This window comes from Xenopus laevis, chromosome 7S (genome assembly GCF_017654675.1).
Source record: "Xenopus laevis strain J_2021 chromosome 7S, Xenopus_laevis_v10.1, whole genome shotgun sequence".
In the NCBI taxonomy this organism is placed as follows: Eukaryota; Metazoa; Chordata; class Amphibia; order Anura; family Pipidae; genus Xenopus; species Xenopus laevis.
Genome location: NC_054384.1, coordinates 43,930,988 through 43,955,987, shown reverse-complemented (window position 1 = coordinate 43,955,987; position 25,000 = coordinate 43,930,988). Strand labels below are relative to the sequence as shown.

The 25,000-nt window shown below is 38.7% G+C and overlaps 1 protein-coding gene across 1 annotated transcript in view; it reads left to right on the top strand.

Annotated features, from left to right (window-relative positions):
* chuk.S (component of inhibitor of nuclear factor kappa B kinase complex S homeolog) overlaps positions 1-25,000 on the top strand; it is a 132,475-nt gene that overhangs the window by 101,616 nt on the left and 5,859 nt on the right. The window contains 6 exon segments of the mRNA NM_001092658.1: positions 4,243-4,352; positions 18,833-18,882; positions 18,981-19,077; positions 19,246-19,393; positions 21,410-21,540; positions 22,797-22,899. Coding sequence (NP_001086127.1) covers positions 4,243-4,352; positions 18,833-18,882; positions 18,981-19,077; positions 19,246-19,393; positions 21,410-21,540; positions 22,797-22,899 — 639 coding nt within the window.

The following is a 25,000-nucleotide window of genomic DNA, read 5'->3' as shown; positions in this document are numbered from 1 at the left end:
TACATGTCACGCACGCCACCACAGACTCACGTGATACAGCATGCAACTGTAAAGGCCCACGCAGTTCCTTGCTAACCTGTGCAGAACTCACACGCAGTCACACCCAAACAGTCCCAACATGCCAAAACTTCAAAGCTGCCACCACCGCACTTAAGGGCCGCAAGCACCCGAATCTAGACACTCTGACACTTAATAGAGGCTTATCCCACTATACTTTCTAGCTAAGCGCTATGACATTCACTCCAGCAGACAGGTTAAGGCAATCAGTCAACACAAAACTCCCACACCCGCAGATAAAGGATAAAACATGCACAACTTTCCTTCTAACTAGCAAGAGGGGTTCACATACATTTGACATACACACTTCTCTTCAGGTCAAAGGTTTGTTTAGAGCAACAAAGACAAACTCTTTTAAATTGTAGATTTAAGTGGACAGTGCATAAAATATAAAAAGATCAGATACAATTACAAATAACATACATGGCAGCAAACAATTATAAAATAAAAAGGGATAAAATTACAGAAACCTACATACATCACCTATAGAAGGATCTTATATGAGTCCTGTTCCGGGGGAACGGAAGAATAACGACATATACCTCCCAAGCAGCTTGGTCCCCAAAGGCATACCTCTTCCCAGTTGTCTGGACCCTTGATATCCAGGTTGGGAAGAGAAAAGTCACGCCCCCATCCAATGAGAAAGGTGAGGGCGGGTCACAAATTTACAACTGGCTATTCTGGATACACAGATCTTTCAACCAGCCTAAACTATTTGTGGGTGTATAGCAAAATTATGAAACTATGAAAATCAGGTAGGAAATGTAATTCTCTTTTCATAGAGACCAAACACCCCAAGACCAACACATATTATTCTGGCCTTATCAGAATATCAGGTAACACTGGGAGGGATCATAATGTGGGCGTGTTTGAACTCCTCGAGAAGTCCTAGCTATAAGGTAAGTAATGGGTGCAATGATTTATATCTGTATTAGATTATATTTAAGTTAGGAGCATAAAACAATATTACCTTTAAATCTGCCTCGAGACAAGACCACTCCACTATAGCACAGGTATGATAATTGTGTTCTCAGTCCCCTAGCCAGAAAGTCTGTCCTTATGACATTTAGAGGGTATTTGTGAATTACCCCCTACTGTGAGGTTTCCTCACAATGTGGATTCTAGAAGAAGGTTTATTGAATTGGGAGAAAGTGGGAGACCTAACCCTTTCTATGCTGGAACTTACTGTTCCATCATGACAGTACACAAGCTGAAATTAATACTAGCTGTGTCAACCTACCCCTTTGAGCACTGTATTTTAAACTGTTGCAGGTATGAATGCAGATGTCTCTTCAGAGTGCAAACATTAGAGCAATGCTGTCCAACTTCTGTGGTACAGAGTGCAGGAATTTTTCTGGCCTAAATAGTGGAGGGCCGATAATGGAAGCCAGTGTTTAATACTCCCTGTTTTAAACCACACCCACTTTAAACCACACCCATGTTACCACGGTAACCAAATGGTTGGTGCTCACTGCAGGGATATCACTAATCACTTGAAAAAAAAGTTAAAGGGATACTGTCATAAGAAATTTTTTTTCCCCAAAATGCATTAGTTATTAATGCTGCTCCAGCAGAATTCTGCACTGAAATAATTTTCTCAAAAGAGCAAACAGATTGTTTTATATTTCATTTTGAAATCTGACATGGGGCTAGACATATTGTCAGTTTCCCAGCTGCCCCAAGTCATGTAACTTGAGCTCTGATAAACTTCAGTTACTGTTTACTGCTGTACTGCAAGTTGGGGTGATATCACCCCCTTCCCCCCCCCCAGCAGCCTAACAACAGGACAATGGGAAGGTAACCAGATAGCAGCTCCCTAACACAAGATAACATCTCTCTGGTAGATCGAAGAACAGTAAAATCCAGGTCCCACTGAGACACATTTAGTTACATTGAGTAGGAGAATCAATAGCTTGCCAGAAAGTTCCATCCTAAAGTGTTGGCTCTTTCTGAAAGCACATGACCAGGCAAAATGACCTGAGATGACTGCCTACACACCAATATTACAAGTTAATATTACCAGTTAATCTCTGTAGTGATACCTTTTAAAGCTTACACATGGTAAGCAGACACAGCAGGTAGACTTTAATGTGGGGAGCCACAGAAGGGCAGACCATCAGTTGGACAGTCCTGCATTAAAGTATTGCAGGCAGGCCAACCCAGTTTACAGATAAAGCACTCTCTTTTGAGATAGTATGAATGGAATTGCCTCTCCATAGTGCAAATAAGCAGCATGACATTAGAGTATGGTGTCTGTTCCCCCAGTTTAAAGATTACATACTCTCTTTTGAGACCATTATTAATAGGATTACAGATTGTACCTCTCCAGTTTGTACCAACCTCAGACAGGCAGTATGACCCTTTAGTGAAAGGCCCCACCAAGACAAGCATTATAACAGCAGATATCACCTGGAGTGGTCAAAAAGGGTGTGAATAAGAGCAGCTTTGAAGAATGGCAGCAAGACTTGACTGACAATAGAACCCTTCATTGACAGGCCCTTCCAAGAAAAACATTTGCCTCCTCCAGCAGGCAATCTAACATCTGCTTGAGCATGAAGACCAGGAAGATAATGTCTTTTACACATGCCCTGTGCCCCAATGAACAATGTGGCCTGTTTAAAGGTGGAAAATACACATTTTCATTTACTCCAGTTCCCCCTTAGTACCCCTGCCAATCTGCTCTAGCAGGTAATTGCTGACTTCCTATTGCTGCTCTAGAAGTGGCTTCACCATATGCAGGGTAGAGTTCCATGATGTTGGTAGATCACAGATGATCCAGTTGGGGTGGCAGGTGGTGTTGCATCTGTCACAAAGATGTGCTAATAGTGGGGGACCTGTGGATGTGATTGAAGTCCCTATGTGCCTTCTCTAGCATGTCACCAAACCCTGGGTAACTCCTCAGAAAGATCTGTACTACAAGACTGAGTGTTACCATGTGGGATGTAAGACAAGAGTCTGAGATGGTCCTAGTGAATGGTGGTTATCAAATTTGTCACAAGTCCTTTGTGGCAGGTGACATTACCAGCTTCAAGCTGGCGGGGATAAACCACCACTGGATCTAAGCCTGGAAGGCAACTAGGATCTTGGTGTGGTGTGACTCTCATATTAGTTATAGGACAGCCTGGAAGCAACTTCACTGACACTTTGGGAGGAGGTGGATTGCAGTAGTAACTTGCTCTGGGTTGATCACGAGATGAGGAGAAAATTCTCATGTGATGGTATTTCATATGATGGTAATTAATGGCTCTGGGCTGATTCTCTGATGGGACACTGGCAGTTGCCTGACTAGCATAGGATGGATTGGGAAGGGACACTGCTGCAGACCTGGACTGGCAATATGTGGATTCAAATGCCAGAGGGGCTGCTGTAAGTTGCCATAGAAAGTAACTATGTAGTGGGCTGGTGGGGGCTGTTTGGGCTTCTGTGTACTTTGAAGCCATGCTGTGGTCATCCTGCTATGGTAGCACATAGAGTCTCTCCCTGTCACGCCTGTTGCGCATGCACACCCCATGTAGCTCCTGCGCGCTCGCGATTGAGCACAACCCCGCGCGTGTCCCCTGTTGCGCACGCTGCAGCTGGGGGCGAAGTGCCCGTCTGGATTGCCTGGGGAGTACAGGCCACTTGGCCTGGCACTGGAGGCAGAGGTAGCACTAGTGCTGCCCCACAGCAGAGATGTTTTTTGTAAGTCAGCCAGTCCACCAATGCCTCTGCCTGCAGTGGTGCTATGGGTCACTCATTTGTTCTGATTGACACTGACTTAAATTTGATCCCTAACTAATACTAAACTAAAAAATTGTAAAAAAAAAAAAAAAAATTGTGATGAAATTGTAAAAAGGAGCCCAGCACCCAACAAAAACACAATGTTGTATTAGCACACACACTGACACTCACAGCCCTGAAAGGGGCTTTTTGGTCTCTCAGTAAAAGTCCTGACTAAAATAAATGGGAAAACAGCATAAACTTGCACTACCTTAATTTGCTGCAGAAAACTCTTACACTAAACTAGCTACATTTTCTTAGAAACACTCCTGTCTCCTTCTCTATTCACTAACTGCAAACCATCAGAGCAATGACCACCCAGATATTGGTTGCACACATGCTAAAGAAAATACTATATATGATAGCAAGCTGAGTCAAATATTATACTCCTGTAAAGGTTTTTTTTGCTTTCTTTCTTCCTGACAGGCTGGAGAGATTCATTTCTTAGATGAGACTATAATGGGACTTCATACAGAGATAGTAGAACTGCAGAGGAGTCCTTGTGCCCGTAGACAAGGAGATGTGATGGAGCACCTGTAAGTAAAATAAAAAGATATTCATTCATTTAAATTACTATTAAAATGTGTATATACCCTTTCAAAGGATAAGTAAACCTTAAGCATAAGTGAATGTAAAATTGATGAGGGTGCTACATACCTACCAACTGTCCCTTTTTCGGAGGGACAGTCCCTTTTTTGACAGCTCAACCTGCAGTCCCTCATTTGTACTGGAAAGTCCCTATTTTCTCTCCACTGAACAGCCAGAAAAATAAAGTTTCTAACTTAATTGGCTTTTAGCAGAGAGCCCAGAACAGCTAACTGGTGCAAATAAGTTACTTTGTAACAGTTTTGAGATACAAAAAAACAGTTTAGATAAGGAGAATTATTTTCAAACTTTCATAACCTACCAAATGTTGTAAAATTAACATGGTAATTAGGGGGTGTGGCCAAAGAAAGGGGCGTGGTCAAAAATTCACTGCACTACCTGCAAAAACATTTTTTGTCCCTCTTTTTACTTCCAAAATGTTAGGAGGTATGGTGCTATTCGAAGCACTTTTGCAATGCACATTCATATTATTTTAAATGTTTTAATTAGTTAGGAAAAAAATTAGAAACCTTGCTCAAATCTTTCCTAAGCAGAAAAACATCATAACTGTTTCTTTCTTTCTCCTCACAACTTTCTTGACTATTTCAATAGTTGGGAGAAACACGGTGCTCCAAAATAAAACGTAAATGACTCGCCAAATAGTGAATGTGGTCCGGGTGCACCAGACCCCCAGCTTTAGGGAGCGGTACTGCAAAGGATGTGAAGAAGATGCAGGCAGACCGGCACTCAAACAGATCCACAGGACCAGAGAAAATTAGTTAAAAAATGTATATTTGCATCTCCATCTGCCCTACGTGTTTCACATCCACTTAGGGCACTTAGTCATGGACAACTTCCTTGACTACTTGATGGTCAGAATGGTGGGAAAATGACCAACAGGTGTCACTGTTGTCACCAAATTCATATTAACAGTTAGGACATGTATCCCTCAATATCTTGAAATTAAAAAAATAAATAATGAATGAAAATACATTGCAAAAGTGCTTAGGATAACACCCTCATTAAAGGAACAGTTCAGTGTGAAAATAAAAACTGTGTAAATAGATAGGCTGTGCAAAATAAAAATTGTTAGCCAAAATGAAATATAAAGGCTGGAGTGAACATATGTCTATTAAAACAGCCAGAATCCAACTTCCTGCTTTTCAGCTCTATAACTCTGAGCTAGTCAGCGACTTGAAGGGGGGCAACATCGTACATTTCTGTTCAGTGAGTTTGCAATTGATCCTTAGCATTCAGCTCAGATTCAAAAGCAACAGATGACCCATGTGGCCCCCCTCAAGTCTCTGATTGGTTACTGCCAGGTAGCCAGGGTAACCAGTCAGTGTAAACCAAGAGAGCTGAAAAGCAGGAAGTAGTGTTCTGACTGACATGTTATACATCAAATCACTCCAGCCTTTACACATTACAGTTTTGCCTAACTAACTATATTAAAAACATTTTTTATTTTGCACAGCCTATCTATTTACCCAGTTTTTATTTTTACAATTATTTTTAAGGTTTACTTATCCTTTAAAAAGAACAGCTTTAACTGTATGGGTCTATTCTGTGAGGCATTATCTGAAAATAGTTTTTTAGTTCTTCACAGATCAGTAGCCTATGGTACAATTATTTGAGAACTTAAAGATGCTGACACTAAAACGTTTTTACAACATTGCCTTAACATTTTTTTTATATAATTTTGCTGTGAAAGTGTTTGCCCAATTCTTTGACATTACCTATTATAATATAAAATTATAATATCTATGGGGGAACAGAAATATTTGTGCAGCAATAGTCTGATTGCATTAAAAACAGTTTAAGATGTGAGAGTGAAAAAGAGAATGAGCAAAGAAATGTGTAGAAAGTTGAGTTTTCCCTATACATTCTTTATAATGGAAGATGTAAACTTCAAGGGATATATTACTAAGCAGAGGTTGTCTTGCTGTCTTGACCTGAAAGCTGTAGCGTTGTGGAAGGATCAGACAATCCAGACAATTCATTCCAGTGGTCCTAATCACATATTGGAGCTCACTTTCCACAGGAAAGCTGTCCTGTGTGAAAGGTATTTAATGTAATGGAAAGCTTAGGAAGGTCTCTCCAATCAGGGCACAGTCAGAAAAGATACCTGTCTACCTTAGGAACTCCCAGAGGGGCTAGGGTGCTGCCTGCCACTGCAAGTAGCAGAGGGAACTGTGACCAAGTGACTCAGAGTCGAATTCATCAAGCAGCTGAGAAAAGCCACTAGGTTAGCAATCCCCCAAAGATGTATCATGAATACAGGGGCGACCCTAACATATGTGGTTTCTTACTGGTAGTCCACAATGGGATCTTTTTAGTGAGGGAACTAATAAAATGTGTGAAGGTAGCGCCCAGTGGGCAAGATTTATTTTATGATTTATGTTTTGTATGCTGAAATGGTCACCCCTGTGTCTGAATAAACTTCCTTAAAGGAGAGCTAAACCCCCTAGGTACAAAATTCCCCCTCAACTGTCCTCTGTTGGTCCCCTTCATCTCTCCCTTCCCGCACAGTCTATTACATAATAAAGTGCCCCTGTTTGAAAACCTGAGCTAAAAATGCAGAACAGTGCAATGGAGTTCCAAGGCAGAATCTTTTGTCCATTTGGATACTCTTCGGGTGTCTTTGGTGACACAGATCCTGAAGGGTTCATGCGCAATTGTTGTGCACATGCATGTCCTGTGTGAAGGAGAGCAGTTAAGGGAGGCTGTTGTACTTAAAGGGGTTTAGTTTTCCTTTAATGTGAAGAAAGTGTCAGTTGTGGATGCTGCAAGGTTACACAGTGTTATTGGCAGGTCAAGTTTCAATACCTTGAATAGTCAAACTTATGCCCATGAAGAGAAAGCTGCTCTAGACTCTCGCATCTTCTATTACCACTCCTCCAAGCGCTCCTCTGCATATCACGCTCGTCTGGGTGCTCTGTTAATGGCACTACCCACTATAATAACTTTTAAATTAGTAGGACATCTGAATTCCGGTAGATCAAAAATGGCAGTTTTATTCAGTGAGCTGAATACACACTGTGGGACCTGTTTATTATGCTGTGTAAAACGGCATTCGCTGAATAAACAGTATAAAAATTTCTTTGGTTGCATGGTTGGATAGTGAACGAGGAGAAAAGCAATCTAAGTCCAACCAGATCCCTCACTTTTCTAGGAGCACGTATTCAGACACAAAGAAATCTTGTAAGTCTGCCGATAAAAAAACAGGAAAAGATGGTCAAGGCGATAGAAGAATTCAGAAGTCAGGAGATAGTGTCAGTACGCCATTGTCTGAGGATCCTAGGCCTAATGTCTTCGACAACTCAGGTCGTAAAATGGGCAAGATGGCATGCAAGACACCTAGGAAAAGACACCCAATTAGAGGACCCAGAATGAATAGCTGTAACTACAGGCGCATCAGAGGTCGGTTGGGGCGTCCACTTGCAAGAATTTTTTGTCCAAGGTTCCTGGGATTTAAGACAAGTTTCCTCGAATATCCCAGAATTAAGAGCAATAAAAGAAGCCCTGATTGTCTTCGCAGATCAAGTGAAGGGAAAAAGTGTGAAAGTGTTTTCAGACAATACCACAGTCGTGGCTTATGTTCAAAAACAAGGTGGGACAAGAAGTATGATATTGCTGGAAGAAGCAAAAACTATTTTTCAGTGGGTGGAGTTATGACTGGAAGACCTGGCAGCAGTACACATTCTGGGTATCGAGAACTAGAAAGCAGATTTCCTGAGTCGAAGTATGGTAAACCCAGGGGAATGGAGTCTTCACTAAGACATTTTTCAAGCTCTAGTGAGTGCTTGGGGGTTGCCAGACGTGGATGCCATGGCATCCGTGCAAAACAGAAAATGTCAAAAGTTTTTTTCCAGGTACCCATGCAAAGAAGCATTGGCCATAGATGGACTCGGACATAACTGGTCAAGAGGATTAATCTATGTGTTTCCCCCAATTCCACTCATCTGGAAAGTTCTAAAAAAGCTAAAGCGGGAAGCAGCCAATGCGATAGTAGTAGACCCATATTGGCCAAGAAGACCGTGTTTTCCTGTTTTACAAGTTGACCTTGGGAGAGCCCATGAGAATTCAGAAAATTCCAGGGTGGTTTTCTCAAGGGATGGTCCAATTTCAGGAGGAAGATCACCTATACTTGACAGCATGGAGGTTGAAAGGGAGAGGCTGAAGAAAATTAACTTGAAGGAGGAGGTTGTGAACTTCCTTCTCAAATCGAGGAAAGTCTCTACTTCAGCACAATACTATAAGATTTGGGAAAAATTTCTACAATCTGTAATATCGGAAGGACAAGAACCCCGTTGCCTCTATGATAGTAGATTTTCTTTTTCTGGTTATAAGAAAGGTCTTCATAGAAGTACCCTCAAGGTACAGGTGTCGGCTATTTTAGCATTGGCGGGAAGAACATGGGCATTAGATCCCATAGTTCAACGTTTATTCAATGCCCATATAAGGATGAGGCCTCACATTTTAGGGTATGCACTACCTTGGGACCTACCATTTGTATTGTGCATGTTGACAAAACCACACTTTGAGCCATTACAGGAAATTTCTTTATGGAATCTCACCCTAAAGGTTATTCTGTTGGTTGCCATAAATTCTGCATGTAGGGTGGGTGAACTGGCTGCGTTGTCTGCCTCTGAGCCATTTACAGTAATCTTCAAGGATAAAGTGGTGCTTAAGCCATCTTTCAAGTTCCTACTGAAGGTAGTGTCACAATTTCATATGGATTTGGAGGTGTCACTTCCTTCTTTTTGTCCATCACCAAGATCGGAGAAGGAGAGACAGTGGCATACATTAGATTTGGTAAGAGCTATCACAATTTACTTGTAAAGAACAGAATCTTGGAGAAAGTCTGAGCATTTGTTTATAATTTCATGTGGTTTCAGAAAAGGAAAGGCTCCTTCTAAGAAGACGCCGAGTTCTTGGATTGTGTCAGCAATTGCAAAGGCGTACAATATGGCAGGCAGGAAGGTTCCCAGTGGATTAAAAGCCCATTTTACCAGGGTATTGGCAAGTTCCTGGCCGATGGAAGCCAAAGCATTGCCAGACCATCCATCCAGACCAGTCCGGATTCATTCCAAAAAGACAAACCACAGATGCCATCTGCAGATTAATTAACATAATACATGATGCCAATATCACAAAATCCCCCATATTATTATTGATGTTAGACATTTATAAAGCGTTTGACTCTGTCCTGGCCATTTTTGTTCAATATACTTCCCAGATACAACATTTCAGGCCCATTTACCGTAAGACTACAAGTTCTATCCAACAGCCACCATAAAAATGTTTAATATTCCATCACCAACCTTCAAAATCTTTAGAGGGACACGGCAAGGGTGCCCTTTGTCCGCAATTCTTTTCATTCTAGCAATAGAGCCTCTTGCATGGATAATACACAATGAAACCAATATTATGGGATATAACAAAAGCACAAAGACATACAAACTCCGCCTTTATGCTGACGAACTATGTATGACAATTACCAATCCATTAACAAGCCTACCTAATTTATTCCAAATACTGACCAAATTTCAACAGAGGTCAGGCTTGAAAGTCAACATAAACAAAACAGAAGCCATGCCAATCGATATATCTTTTTCCCAAATCAAACTATTACTGCTAAATTTTCCTTTTCAGTGGAAACAACGTTCCTTGGCATATTTGGGAGTCAAGATAACAAAAACCTATAACACCCTTTACAAAGCCAATTTCCCTTCAATGATTCGACAACTACATGCTAAGCTATCCGAATGGAACAGACTCCTACTTTCCTGGTTAGGGCGCATCACCTCAATACGCATGATAATCTTACCGAAAATCTTGTACCTATTCCGCACTTTGCCCATCCCTATACAAAATAAGTACATACACCAGCTATAGAGAGCATCTCTTCAATATCTTTGGAATAGAAAACAACACCTTATCAGCAAGACCACATTATTCCGGACTAACAACCAAGGTGGCCTTAAGGTTCCGAATTACCCAATGTACTACAAAGCAGCCAGAATAAGCCAATTAATACAATGGCACGCACCTCCGAACATGTTACCTTGGGTAGACTTAGAAAATGCTACAATCTCACCAATTAATACATCAGCTTTACATTGGTTGACCAAACAGAACATAAAAATATATAACATAGAAAACCCAATTATAACATTGCATTTCAAAATATGGAGTTCACTAAAAAAGAAAATCTTGCAACATGACTTACATAGCAACCTACATCCCATAACAGGCAATCCAGACTTTCCACTAATCATTCAAATGGTGGTCATCTCATAATTTCTATAAAATAAAGGATTTACTCTATCGTAGAGGCACAATCTCACAAAGTCTCCTGCAAGAATCCTACAATATTCCAAACTCGGAAATATACTGCTATAACCAATTAGTACATTTCTACAACTAAAAAAGTGCCTTTAAACTAACCATAGAGAATTCATAATTTGAATCCAGATGTAAAAACCCTGAATACACAGCCAGAGCAATTTCCCATATCTACTCTCTGTTAACCGAAACTCCTCCCAGATGTCAATCCGACATACACACAATTATGGTACAAAGACCTGTCCTGCCACATATTACCAGGGAAATGGGTAAAAATTTGGAAAGCAATCAGACATATTTCCCCAAAAATTAGCATAAAGGAAACAACATATAAATTAATCATGAGCTGGTACACCACTCCAATACAAAAACAAAAATATATACCGAGCTTCCCAAATACTTGTTTTAGAAACTGCTCAGAGAGGGGGAATGGTGGAAATGCCCAATAGTGACCAAAATATGTCCAGAAACGTTCCACCTTGCATCCCAGATCTTTAATACACAGCTCTCCCCAGATCCGGAAACTGCCCTACTCTGCCTTCCACCAATGAAACTAACTAAATTACAGAACATACTGCTATCCCAACTCCTCACAATAACTAGATGGACAATTGAATTGAAATGGCTATCACCAACCTTGTCAATATCACAAATTAAATCCAGAGTGGATCACACACAATCAATGTCCTATCTATAGGCTCTACTAGCTGACTCATTAGATTCTCATAAACAAATATGGGATCTGTGGGAAAACTAAAGAATTAATAACTCAAGAACCAATAACACATTAAATACAGACACTCAAGTCTGACACAATTCATATTTATAATATTTATAAATACCAGCAAATCCTGAACTCTTTACTAACTTCCAAGCATAAAGGTGGCCATAGATGTAGAGATCTGCTCGTTTGACGATGTTGCCAAACAAGCGGATCTCTCCCTGATATGCCCACATTGAAGTGGTCGATATCGGGCTGATCATAATGGATCCGATACGGACGGTCGGATAGATGCATAGATGCGGCCACGATCCAACAGGATTTTTTAACCTGCCCAATCGAGATCTGCCCGACTTTTGACCAGATATCGATCTGGGAAGCCCGTCGGATTGCCCCACAAACTGGCCAATAAGCTGCTGACTAGGTCTGGAGCACTGGAGACATTGTCTTTCATGCAATCTAACCTGAACACAATAACATCAAAGGGTTTAAAAATGCAGACCTACAGAATGTGGGTTGAATTTTTATTTTTTCTTAACTTTGTTTAACCCTTTAAGTGCCAGCAGAATTTCACATTTTGGTTACACGAAATGCCAGCCGTTTTTTAAACATTTTGTGCTCTCTCACTTTAGGGGCATTATCTGAGGGGAAACCTATAGTTTACCTTGGAAAACTATACATTGTTTTTTTCGGTAGAAACTGAGCTTTCTAAATCTGCCTGAGTTTTTATGTATTTCCACCTGTGCAAAAAAATGTATAGTGCTAAATACCAAAAAAAATGAAAAATTACCATTTTTCATAGTATATCAATTTATACCAGAAAAATATTTCATTTTACGGATGAAAATCCAACTGATTTGGAAAGCCTTATGTCTCTCGAACGTGCCAATACCAGATATGTATAGTTTTAGGGAGATTTAGGACTTCTGTACAGCAAAAACTCCCTGCAGTATATTACCGAATTTTGAAAGCACTAAGGCAGAAAAACGGCATGCTTTAGATTCCAAGGCAAAAAATCCTGAAACCGTAGGTTTACCCCAGAAAACCATACATTTTTTAAAAAGTACACATTCTGCTGATTCCAAAATGGGTAACTGTCTCTCTTCTCCCAACTACCAAACAAAAAAGCTTGTCTGAACATAGCGGTTTTTCTAAAAAAAATTCAAAATTCTGAAAAATCACTTCAAAGGTTTTATTTTGCTGCTCCGCATATCCCAAACTATATTAGGTACCAAGAAAAAGCACCTGAAATATGATTGCCAGGGGTCCACTGAACAGTTTGAATCCCATTATGCATAGGTTTACCAAAGTATCTGGCATTTAGAGACATCAATATGAAGTTAGCACATCAAAATTGTTCAGGACTTTATTTCAGCTACTGAAAAATCAACACATTGACTGCAATTTTTGTGGGGTAAAAACACAGAAATATATGTTTACCCCCCAAACCCATATATTTTTGGAAAGTACACATTCTATAGAATCTAAAATGGGTACCCATGACTTTCTGCTCCAAACTACTGAGTCGCAAGGCTTTCCCAAAATTGTCAGTTTTGGTGAAATATCTGAAAATTGCCTCAAAGCTTCAACTTCCCAGCACCATATCACCCATGTATCATTACGTACTAAGAAAAAGCACCCTAAATATGATTGCCAGGGTTCCTCTGAACATTTTGGTGGGCATTGTTCATAGGTTTACCAAAGTATCTGGCATTTAGAGGCCCCAAAATGAAGTTAGCGCATACAAATAGTCCTGTGGGTAACTTCAGCTAATGAAAAATCATCACATTGACTGCATTTTTGTGGGGTAAAAACACAGAAATATATGTTTACCCCCCAAACCCATATATTTTGGGAAAGTACACATTCTACTGAATCTAAAATGGGTACCCATGCCTTTCTGCTCCAAACTACTGAGTCGCAAGGCTTTCCCAAAATTGTCAGTTTTGGCGAAACATCTGAAAATTGCCTCAATGCTTCAAATTTCCAGCATATCGCCCATGTATCATTATGTATCACAAAAAAGCACCCAAATTGTGATTGCCAGGGGTCCTCCAAACAGTTTGGTGCCCACTCTGCATATGTTTACCAAAGTATATGGCATTTAGAGGCCCCAAAATGAAGTTAGTGCATACAAATAATCCTGTGGGTAAATTCAGCTAATAAAAAAATCAACACATTGACTGCATTTTTGTGGGGCAAAAACACAGAAATATATGTTTACCCCCCAAAACCATATATTTTTGCAAAGTACACATTCTACCGAATCTAAAATGGGTATCCATGCCTTTCTGCTCCAAACTACTGAGTTGCAAGGCTTTCCCAAAATTGTCGGTTTTGGTGAAATATCTGAAAATTGCCTCAATGCTTCAACTTTCTAGCATCATATCGCCCATGTATCATTATGTAGCAAGAAAAAGCATCCTAACTATGATTGCCAGGGGTCCTCCAAACAGTTTGGTGCCCACTGTGCATAGGTTTACCAAAGTATATGGCATTTAGAGGCCCCAAAATGAAGTTAGTGCATACAAATAATCCTGTGGGTAAATTCAGCTAATAAAAAAAATCAACACATTGACTGCGTTTTTGTGGGGTAAAAACACAGAAATATATGTTTACCCCCCAAACCCATATATTTTTGGAAAGTACACATTCTACAGAATCTAAAATGGGTACCCATGCCTTTCTGCTCAAAACTACTGAGTCGTGAGGCTTTCCCAAAATTGTCGGTTTTGGTGAAATATCTGAAAATTGCCTCAAAGCTTCAACTTTCCAGCATCGTATTGTCCATGTATAATTACCAGCATAAAACATCCTAAATATGAACGCCAGGGGTCTACTGAACACTTTGATGCCCAATATGCATAGATATACCAAACTATGTGGTGCACAGAGACCCCCAAATGGATATATAGTAGATAAAATTTACAAGGCAAAACGAAGTAAGGCAGTAAAGAGTGAAATGCAAAAAAACCACAAAAATCAATGTTTTTTTTTTTCCAGACTAGTGTAATCGGCTATCACAGTTTGAATATTTTAGCTGGGCCAAATAGGTTATACGGCTAGAAACAAGTGAACACAACATATGCAGACTGAAAATGCAATAAAATGGCAAAAAATTCAATAAAATGGCTAAAAATGCACCAAAATACCCAAAATTGCAATATAATCACCGAAATAACATACAAAAGGTATTGCACAGTACGGTTAGCGAATACGCTATTCGTAATGGCAATAAAGCATTTTTTTCAGCCAAAAAAAGAGACCATGCGATAAGAAAAAAAAAAAGCCACAATGAAATGTATGTGCATGTGTACAATTGGTAAATTACATGTTATGTGCGCGTGTGTGCGTGTGCATGTGAGTGCACAAAAATGTGAATCTAAGTGTGTATTACTGCAATAAGTGTGTGTTGGTGTGTTTGTGTGTGTAATTGTTGCACTAACCTGAAAAAGTTGCTGGAGATTGTTGCAGACGATCTGGAAGGGCCCCAGGAAGAGATCTGCGACGTGATGCCTGTGCTGTGGGGGCGGAGCTGATCAGCGCAGTGCAGGCTGCAGCAGCAGGACACGTAAGTGACACGTGCCTGCTAGTGCTTTGGGGCCCCTGGGCGGTCGTGCCCCAATGGCCATTCGATCCCCTGCTCGTTGCCTAGGGGCAGGGGATCGAAGAGGACATAAACATGTCACTGCTGAAATACTACTGTTTCCATAAGGAATGTTATATATTAAAAGGAAGTTGCTACTTTGAAAGCTCAGCCAATGATAAACAGAACTCCAAAGAATTAAGAGGGGTTCCCAAACTTTTTTCATATGACTGTATTGCAGGTTTGGCAGATTCAGGAATTAAAATATATTTTACCATATACTGCCAGGACATTTAATGGAAACAAGGTTATAAACTTGTCGCATGACAATTTTATGTCTTTGAGGCCACAACCAGAAATCATACTATTACTGGATCTAGTGATATCTAACAATCCAGCACATTAAATTTAAAAACTCTACTATGTCCATCTCTATCTGTTAACTGCAAACCCTCAGAGCAATGGCCGCATGTAAGTGAGAACAGAAGCTACGTTTAAAGAGTACAAATATGATAGAAAGTGTTGTAAAACAGCAGTTTGGAAGGCATAGATAGAAAATGAGGAAAAAGTTTTTAAAGTATAGTGATAGTAGAAAGATATATCGTTAGTAGAAAGAAACTATCACAACTAAAAGATAGGAGATTGAGAGTGTGTCTTCATTAAATAATGGAAAAAAATTGTAATAAAAGATCCAAAAGATTAACAAGGAACCAGCACCAGATGGTATACAACCTTGAGTACTTGGAGAGCTTAGTTCAGTTTTAGCCTAACCTCTTTTACTGATTTTCTTAGACTCTCTTTCCTCTGGGAAGGTGCCTATGGATTGGATGGAAGGTGCCTATGGATTGGAGGAAAGCTGATGTAATTTTAATATTTAAAAAAGTGTTCTGATCTTAGCCTGTCAATTATAGGCCTGTAAGGCAAGTTATTTGAAGCTTTGTTAAGGGATCACTGGAAATGGAAAAGAAAGTGAAATAGCTTAGACCATACACAAAAACATCCATTCATAAGTTTTTTCTGTCTGGCTAATATGTGGATAAATACATCTTTCACGTTACATAGTTAGTTTGGGTTGACCCCAAGATCATATACAGTTGTGCTCAGAATAATAGCAATCTGACATCACTAACGTGATCACTGTTTTTGGTACAAATTATATTTCTACATGGCAAATAATTTAGTAGTGGGTGTAGTTAGAGTAATAGAAAACCAACAGACCCAACATTCATGACATGCATACTGCTGATTCTGTGTAATTCAATCATTAATTGAGGCTTGTTTAAAATCACAATAGCTTTTAAAAATAAAAAAAGTCAAAAAATTAATTATAATAGCAGTGTGAAGTTCAATCAGTCAGGTCATTCATTCTGTGAAAAAACATGTCAATTATGGCCATTATTTAAGAAAGGAAGGCAGAAAATTTTGTGTGTGCATTTCTCTCTGAAAATGTATCTGTAAAATGGGTGGTTCCAGACATTGTTCAGAACAGCGTACTTGGTTCAAAAGTTGATTGGAGAGGGGAAAACATATAAAGAAGTGCAGAAAATGATAGGCTGCTCAGCTAAAATGATCTAAAATTAAAAACCAAATAAAGAATTCAAGCCACAGTCCACTGTGAATACAGTGAAGCATGATGGGGAAAGCTATTGTGGTGGGCCTATTTATCGCATACCAGGGATCATGGATCAAATTCAATACATGGTCATGTTGCCTTATGCCGAAGAGAAATGCCCTTGAAATGGGTGTTTCAATAACACCAAATACACCAGTAAACGAGAAACATCTTGGTTCCAGACAAATAAGATTGATGTTATGGAGTGGCCAGCCCAATCCCCTTGACCTTATTTCAATAGAAAACTTGTTGGTGACATCAAAAATGCTGTTTCTGAGCCAAAAACAAGAAATGCAGGAAAATTGTGGAATGTAACGGGTGCCAGAAGTTTTGATTCCATGCAACACAGATGTGCAGCAATTCTCCGAAACATTATTTAGTCATACAACTAAATATTAGTGCAGTGATTCAAAGGAAAGCAAAATCTTTAAAATAATTTCAGTTTATACAGTGAATATTTGAGTTTGTAAAGATGAATGCAGACATTTTTACTACTTCTCTAACTCTACTAAAAACATTTAAACATTAAACAAACCCTACAGGTTTTTTTGCCACCAATATGGATTTATGCAACTTAATCGCCAACACATGAAAGGTACTCTTTTATTATTTAATAATGGAAAATTATTTCCAAGTGCATTACCTAGCTTGAAAGTACAAAACATAGTGCAGAGATAATAGGGTCAGCAGGAAGACAAATTTAAGGTTGTACATTACAACTTTAAAATGAGGTACAATCTATCCTACTGTATGTTCATACCTGGTATCTCAGCCCAGTCCTTTTCATGGTGGACTTGCTCACTTATTTACTGTCAGGGGATCCTGTAATGTGTCATATTTATGAGATGGTATCTTACACCGGTAAGACTAGCAAAGATCTATCATACACCCAATGACCAGTGCTTCTGGGGCTGTGCCAGGCTCAATGGGTCATATTTTGTGGCTTTGCCCATGAGTAGTTCGGTTTTTGGGTGAGAGTATATCAATTGATTTTCCCTGTCCTTGAAATAAACTTACACAAGAACCCATACGAGGCCTTGATGGGTTTACCACCAAAGGGAGTCCCGAGAATGAAATGTAAGTTACTGAATCATATATTTTTAGCGGCTAGGCAAACTATAGCCAAATGCTGGAAGTCCATAATTATAAACTACGTTATGTTCAAAAATAAGATTGACTGGATTTACGTAAATGAGCGTTTAACAGGGCTAACATTGGACACCGGATGTCGACAATACAAAAAATATGGGAACCATGGGTTAGACACAGATTCAGAGATACACAGTATAAATCTAACAGAATTTTCTCGATCATTATACTCCACTCCCCACATATACAGAAAACTAGGACAAACAATGGGAAGTCTCCTCTAGTTTGGTTGCAATTTATATTTATTTGCAAAACAAATTATGTTATTATATGATACAGTGATGTTATTCTGTCAAATATTGCAATACAATTTTACTACAGGGTCATTTCTGTAGGCTTGTTATTTCATTAACAAAAATGTACGACTTTGGTAATGTCTATATAATGCTATATGAATGCTATATGGTGTGGAACTATGTATTGCATACAGGTAATCTGACAACCGATGTTATTGTAGCATTATGTCCAACTTCTGATGTAACAAACTGATTACATTCTCGATAATATATAGATTGTTATTAAGATTGTATACTAAAATGTATGTCACTGAATATAAATGTATAAATAAAAATATTTAAAAAAAAATGAGGTACAATCTAATGATTAATTATTTTCTGCCTATTTAAAAATACAGAATTAAAATAATTGCCATTACAATACAAAAGTGGATGAAATATTATCCTCAATCACCACTGCAATTGAAAAGTGGATAAAACGGCAAAATTAATACAGTTTGTAAATCAGTAGAAACATACTGAGTAGACAATCTGGAGATGATTCACAGCAAAATAACTATGATGTGGGTCATTGCATCATCACAGCAAGCCACTAAGGACACTTTATACTGTATCACTTTGTATGTACAAAATATTTACATACATTTACATTATATCTATAAAAAAGGATGATATAAACACAATTGTTGATGGACACAGGTGGTCAACCTTGTTGTATGTCATAAGTAGACTTTGTCTTTTTGTGATGTATTTTCTAATTTTTTTAAATTTCTTTGTAGAGAACAAAGAGCAATGGAATTATACAAGCAGCTGAAGCCTCGTTCTCCAGGTATGTAGTTTTACATGATTGTCTGTATACAATAGTATTCATTATAGAAAAATGACACCTTTTTTTCTTTAAAACTTACGGTATCCTTCCTTTTGCAGATAAAGCATATAGTGACAGCACTGAAATGGTGAAAATTCTTGTACAGACAGTGCAAGGACAAGACAGAGTTCTAAAGGAACTATTTGGTCATTTAAGGTAATCTCCGCAATGACTCTTATTTGAGATTTTGTCTGCTGGACTGAATTTTTGGTATTGAAAGGTTTGTTATGATATTTTATTTTTTTAATAATGTGGAGATCTTAGAGAATATTTAGAATGAAGTGTTTTTATCTCAATAGTAATCTGTCTACTATTTCCATTCAGCAAGCTTCTAGGTTGCAAGCAGAAAATCATTGATCTGCTTCCTCAGATTGAGATGACTGTGAATAACATCAAGGAAGCAGACAGTTCGCTCATGCAAATGCAAGCCAAGCGACAGAGGGAGATATGGCATTTACTAAAAATAGCATGTGTAAGTAAATTTTACATTGAATGCAAGATACTTCAGACTAACTGGTCTGTAGTGGTTTGTGGGCCCTGAGAGAAGGGAGGGGGATGCTGCACTCCACCTGTATCTACTTGTTCCTCATTGTCCATTCTGAAACATGATGAGTGGTCTGTGGGATGTTGGGGGTCCAGAAAATTCATGCTGTAGCACTCCGATAAATGTTTTAAAGTGTTTATCTGTGCCAAAAACCAGCCAACGTTTTCTGATTTTTGGCACAAATAAACATTTTTCAACTCTTAAGCACATCCTAACAGCAGCCATTTTTCAATTCTTAAGAGTGCTGCGGCTTGAATTTTCTGTATTACATGGTCGTCCTTGTGGTGAAGCAATGAATGACTGCTATAGTAGAGTATTTACTCATTTTTTTGTCGGGACGCTGGGCTGACAGTTCCACTCACTGATACCTCCAAGTGAAGCACCCCTGATGTGCCATTGGGACATTTTTTGGGAAAAGCCTACCAAGTTGGGTGGTTAGGCAGGGTAGGATTGTGTCGGTTGTTGGTTGTTTGAATTGCATGGAATGTATACTTATTTACAGAAATGCTTTCCCCCATTTTCTATTATTTGCTCTCTGTGTCCTTGGTGTGTTTATATTCCTATAGGCCTGCTGTGATGCTACTGTATATGTTCATAGCTGTGCTGCTCACTGTTTTCCTCACTGTCTATCCTCATCTGTAACCCTGTTTGGCTTTAGGACCAAATGATCAGATTTGCCAGATATCTCCCATTTTAGGCAGGCATATTGGGAGAAAGATCCGCTTGTTTCATGACCTTGCCAAATGAGCAGATCCTATGGCCAGCATAAAGGGGCTGTTCCAATACTTTTTTCATTTCAGTTGGTTTTCACCAGAAATAAAGACTTCTTTCAATTCTCTATTATCTTTTATTATTTTTTCTGGCTGCTGTTAGGATGTGCTTAGCCAGCTTCTATATTAAGAATTTCAGAGCCTCGTTTTGGCTTGCCTCTGTGAGAAATGGTGGACAATCATGTTCTAGTTCTCCAGAGCCACACCAAGCATATATGAGAAGGTATTGTCTCCCTACTCCCCTGAAAGCTACTGTGATATTGAGTACCTTTAAAAGGAGGCACTTTGCAGATAGATGACATTGTCCAACAGCTTTCTTGTAGAAAAAGAGATCAAAACAAGGGAACATTTGTCTTACAATTTTAGTTGTTGTTTTCTCTCTTTAATTAAATATTTTGTTGTTCATGTGCTGCTTGCAATCCAGTAATAAGTTAGTTTGAGTGCACCTGTAAGTGATGGCAATTGCTATGAAGTTATTCTGAGCTGAACTGCTGAGCCATTTAGTTGGCCAGGAATTTTGTGCAGTTACATTAAGCTGCATGGTTACCATTCACAATAATGGTCAGCTATCACTTTGACTATTGTAGACTACATGTATAGCCTATTCATGTCCTAGTAAATTAATTTTTATACTTTGCAACTACTTTTTGCTACTGCACTCACTGTTAGCAGGCCTCCAGTTCCAGATTTTGGTAACCCTTGGACTGGGGTTTACTTAACGAGACAGCGTGATATTAATTTTCATACTTTTGTATTCATATTTTTGAAGCAGAGATACACACAGCATTATCTCTTGTTTAACAGGTAAGGGATCTGTTATCCGGAAGCCTGTTGTCCAGAAAGTTCGGCATTATGGAAAGGCCATCTATTATTTTTAATCAAATAATTAAAGTTTTTCCTTTTTCTTTGTAATAATAAAAACAGTGATAATAACTTAAAGTTTGATAATCAACATTACAGAAAAAAACATCATCTGGAAAAACCCAGGCCCTGAGAATTCTGGATAACAGGTCTATCTATACCTGTACCACAATTTCAAGATACATGTCCAATATAGTCATTTTATTTATTTGAGAATGTAAATCTTCTAAAAAATGTAAAAGTTGATAAAAAGCCCAGCTAATACCCACGAGAATGTTTGGATATATTTATATAGCTACTTTATTTTCTTCAGACTCAGAGCTCCACCCGTTCCTTGGTAACTGCAAGTGGGGAAACACCAATTACCTCTCGCACATCAGCCTGGTCTGACCAAAGCTCTCCACAGGCACTTTTCTCCATGCTAACATCTAAAGACAAGGGCAGGTAAAAGGAATATTTTCTTGCTTAATTAATTTTTTATGAATTTTAATAGATATGTATTGCAAAACCACCATGTAACATTTTATGTCTGCATAGTACATTCATTGTATATAATGTAAAATTGCTTTTAATTTAATTTTAATTCTTAATTTTTATTTGCTGTTAGCTTTTCCTATTACTAACTACTTGAAGCTGCTTGTTTACTGCTCTTCATATTTTCAACAAAACAGCTTTGCTTTGTGAAATATCTGTATAATGCTTTTATTTATTTTTTGGCCTTAGTTTACAATAAGTACTGCTGGAAGGCCTGGTGGCAAATATTTTTCTGGCTACTGTTAGGATGTCCTTTTATATTAAGAATTCCAGAGCCTAGTTTTGGCTCTGAACAAATGTAGAGTTTTTTGAAAATTAAGATTTTAATTCTTAATTTGTATTTGCTGTAAGTTTCCCCTATTACTTACAAACTACTTGAAGCTGCTTGTTTGCTAATTTTCTTACTTTTAATAAAACAGCTTTGCTTTGTGAAATATCTGTTTAAACCTTTTATTAAATATATAAAATGACAGCTAAAAATATTTTAGTATAATTGACTATGGTGTTGAACTATAACTCACTGCACTGTCAATAAGGGTTTGCACATTTATTTTAAAAGAACACATTTTTATTTATATTAATAACCATACTCTAGTACTTGCCTGGTATATTTGTACATAACATAGCTTTGCACAGAAAAAGATCCGTAAATGAAATAAAGGGACACATTAATGAGTTAATCAAACTCAGTAAACAGTTGAACAAAAAATAAACTTTAAGCATTACAAAATGTATTATAAATTCAGAAAGGGCTGTTAGTTTAACTACAGTGCATTAGCAGTATCAGAGAAGTCTTCCAGCTCTTCCTCCCAGTGCTGCTGTGATCTGGAATGAACCAGAACGAGCAGGGAGTGGCACATGAGGAGAAAAAAAAAAGCTGTTCCGTGCACAGACTGGCCCCTCCTTCCTCCCTGCTATGTCACAGCATGCAAATGATCTCTCTGACATAAGGAGAGCTCAGTAAGCTAATGTGCGTGCTTCACTCTGCACCAGGTAGAAGGGGAAACAAGCTGCAGACTGGCAGCAGGGACTAAGGTACATTTATCTGGGGGACTGTTTAGAGTAGATTTATTTGCACTGTGCACATTGCTTTCTTAAAAAAAATGTAAATGCAAATGACCCCCACTAGCAATAACCCTAAAGTATTCATGTTTTTCTTCTTATAGAGAAATATTGAGGCATACTATTGACAAAAACACAGATTATCAGAAACTGCTGAGCAACTTAATACTGCAGACACAAACAACAATGGAGCAAACCAGCTTAATGGTGAGAGAATTGATCTTTCGTAACAGAAACAAATGATTAGTATGAATAGTATTTGTAGTATTTTTGACTTTTCATGTATTTGTAAGAATGAGGGTCCATCTTCAACAAAACTACCACTAGGAAGTGCCACTGCTTTGCTAGCCTTAGGTTAGTAGGCTGGCCCACAGAAAAGTGAACAGCATTAGCTTGAGATGCAGACAGTAAGCAATCCTTTTGAATGTAAGCAATTGCATCCAGGCTGCTAGTGTACCTAACCCTGATTGCATGAAAAGCAGTTTACATAGCTATTTTTAAATAATGGAAATACACATAAAAAGTACTAAATTACTTCTAACAAAGAATTCATGTGAATACATTTGCTGTATCTCTTTTTATCTGTAAACTTTTTCTAAACTAAGCATTCTTCTCTGACTGACAGTATTTCACACTATGTACTAATATTTTGATGGGCTTTTATTTTAATCAAGTAAGTGGCAAAACTTCCATACAGCAGACCCTGCAACCATGGGGGGGGCTGCTGTGGCAGTTTCTCGCCGCTCTATCTGTGGGGTGAGGAGGGTTGAAACTTACATTACAAGTAAAGTGGAATGACGCAGGGAATAAGTTTTATTGAACACACTTACTGAAATGTATTTATTTTAATAAAAAAGACTTTGTTGGATGATGACAGCTTCAAGGTGCCTCCTGTATGGAGAAACTAGTGGCATGCATTCATGCATTGCTCAGGTGTGATATTGTCCCATTCTTCCATACAAATTGTCTTCAAACCTTGAAGGTTCTGGGGGCCTCTTCTATGAACTCTGATCTTCAGTTCTTTCCATACATTGCAATTGGATTCAAATTAGGTTATAGACTGGGCCATTCTAGCAGCTTTATTTTCTTTCTCTGAAACTAATTGAGAGTGTCCTTGGCTGTGTGTTTGGGATCAGTGTCTTGCTGAAATCGCCACCTTTGTTTCGTCTTTTGCGTTTTGGTAGATGGCAGATTCTTATCAAGAATGCCCCAGTACATTTCCCACCCATCCTTCCTTCAATTATATGAAGTCTGCCAGTACCATATGTTGAAAAACAGCCCCACACCATGATGTTTCCATCTCCAAACTTCACTGTTGGTATGTTGATTTTGGGGTGATGTGTAGTGCCATTTCTCCTCCAAACATGGTGTGTCAATGACATCCAAATAGTTCATCTTACCAGAATTGAATTAGCTTATTAAAATGTTGCGCAGCAAACTTTAAACGAATGTGGGTTGACTGCTTTACTTGTTTTCTTTGAAACAACTGTACCTGTTAATTCAAGGTCATTCTGAAGCTCCCCCTGAGTGATTACTTGGCTCTTGGACAACTCTGATTATTCTTTTGACTCCTCTGTCAGAAATATTGCGAGGAGCACATGGTTGTGGCTGGTTTAGGGTGAAATGAAGTTCTTTCCACTTCTGGATTATGGCCCCAACGGTGCTCACTGGAACATTCAGAAGCTTATAAATATGTCTGTAACCAATGGCATCAGTATGTTTTGCAACAATAAGATTGCAAAGCTCTTGAGAGAGCGCTTTGCTTTTTCCTGTCATGAGATGCTTCTTGTGTGATACCTTGGTAATGAGAAATCTTGCCTTTTTGCACTTCCTTTTCTTCATTTGTTTAATACTTATTGAATCAACACTTATACTGTGTCAATCCACTTTACTGCACATGACATAATTTATGGACTTATTTGTTTTGAGTTCTTTGTATATGTGGATTACTTGAGTTGTTGACGTTTCAATACTTATTTTCCCTGCTATATATGCGTCATTTTAAATAAAAACTAAAGGCAGAATGCATTTCTTACATAAGCATTATATGTGTATATTACAGTTGTGCTTAAATGTTTACCTAGCCCTGGCAGAATTTGTAAAATGTGCCTAACGCAGAATGTGCCTAACGCAGAATGTGCCTAACGCAGAATGTGCCTAACGCAGAATGTTGCATTCCACCTGTGTTCCGTACTTACATTTGCCCATGTGAGTACAGGCGCCTTCAGAAGAATTGATTGGGTTTCTTCTTGCAGATTATGGCACACGGAGCATAGGACAGGCAGCATATGGCACACACAGGGAGCAT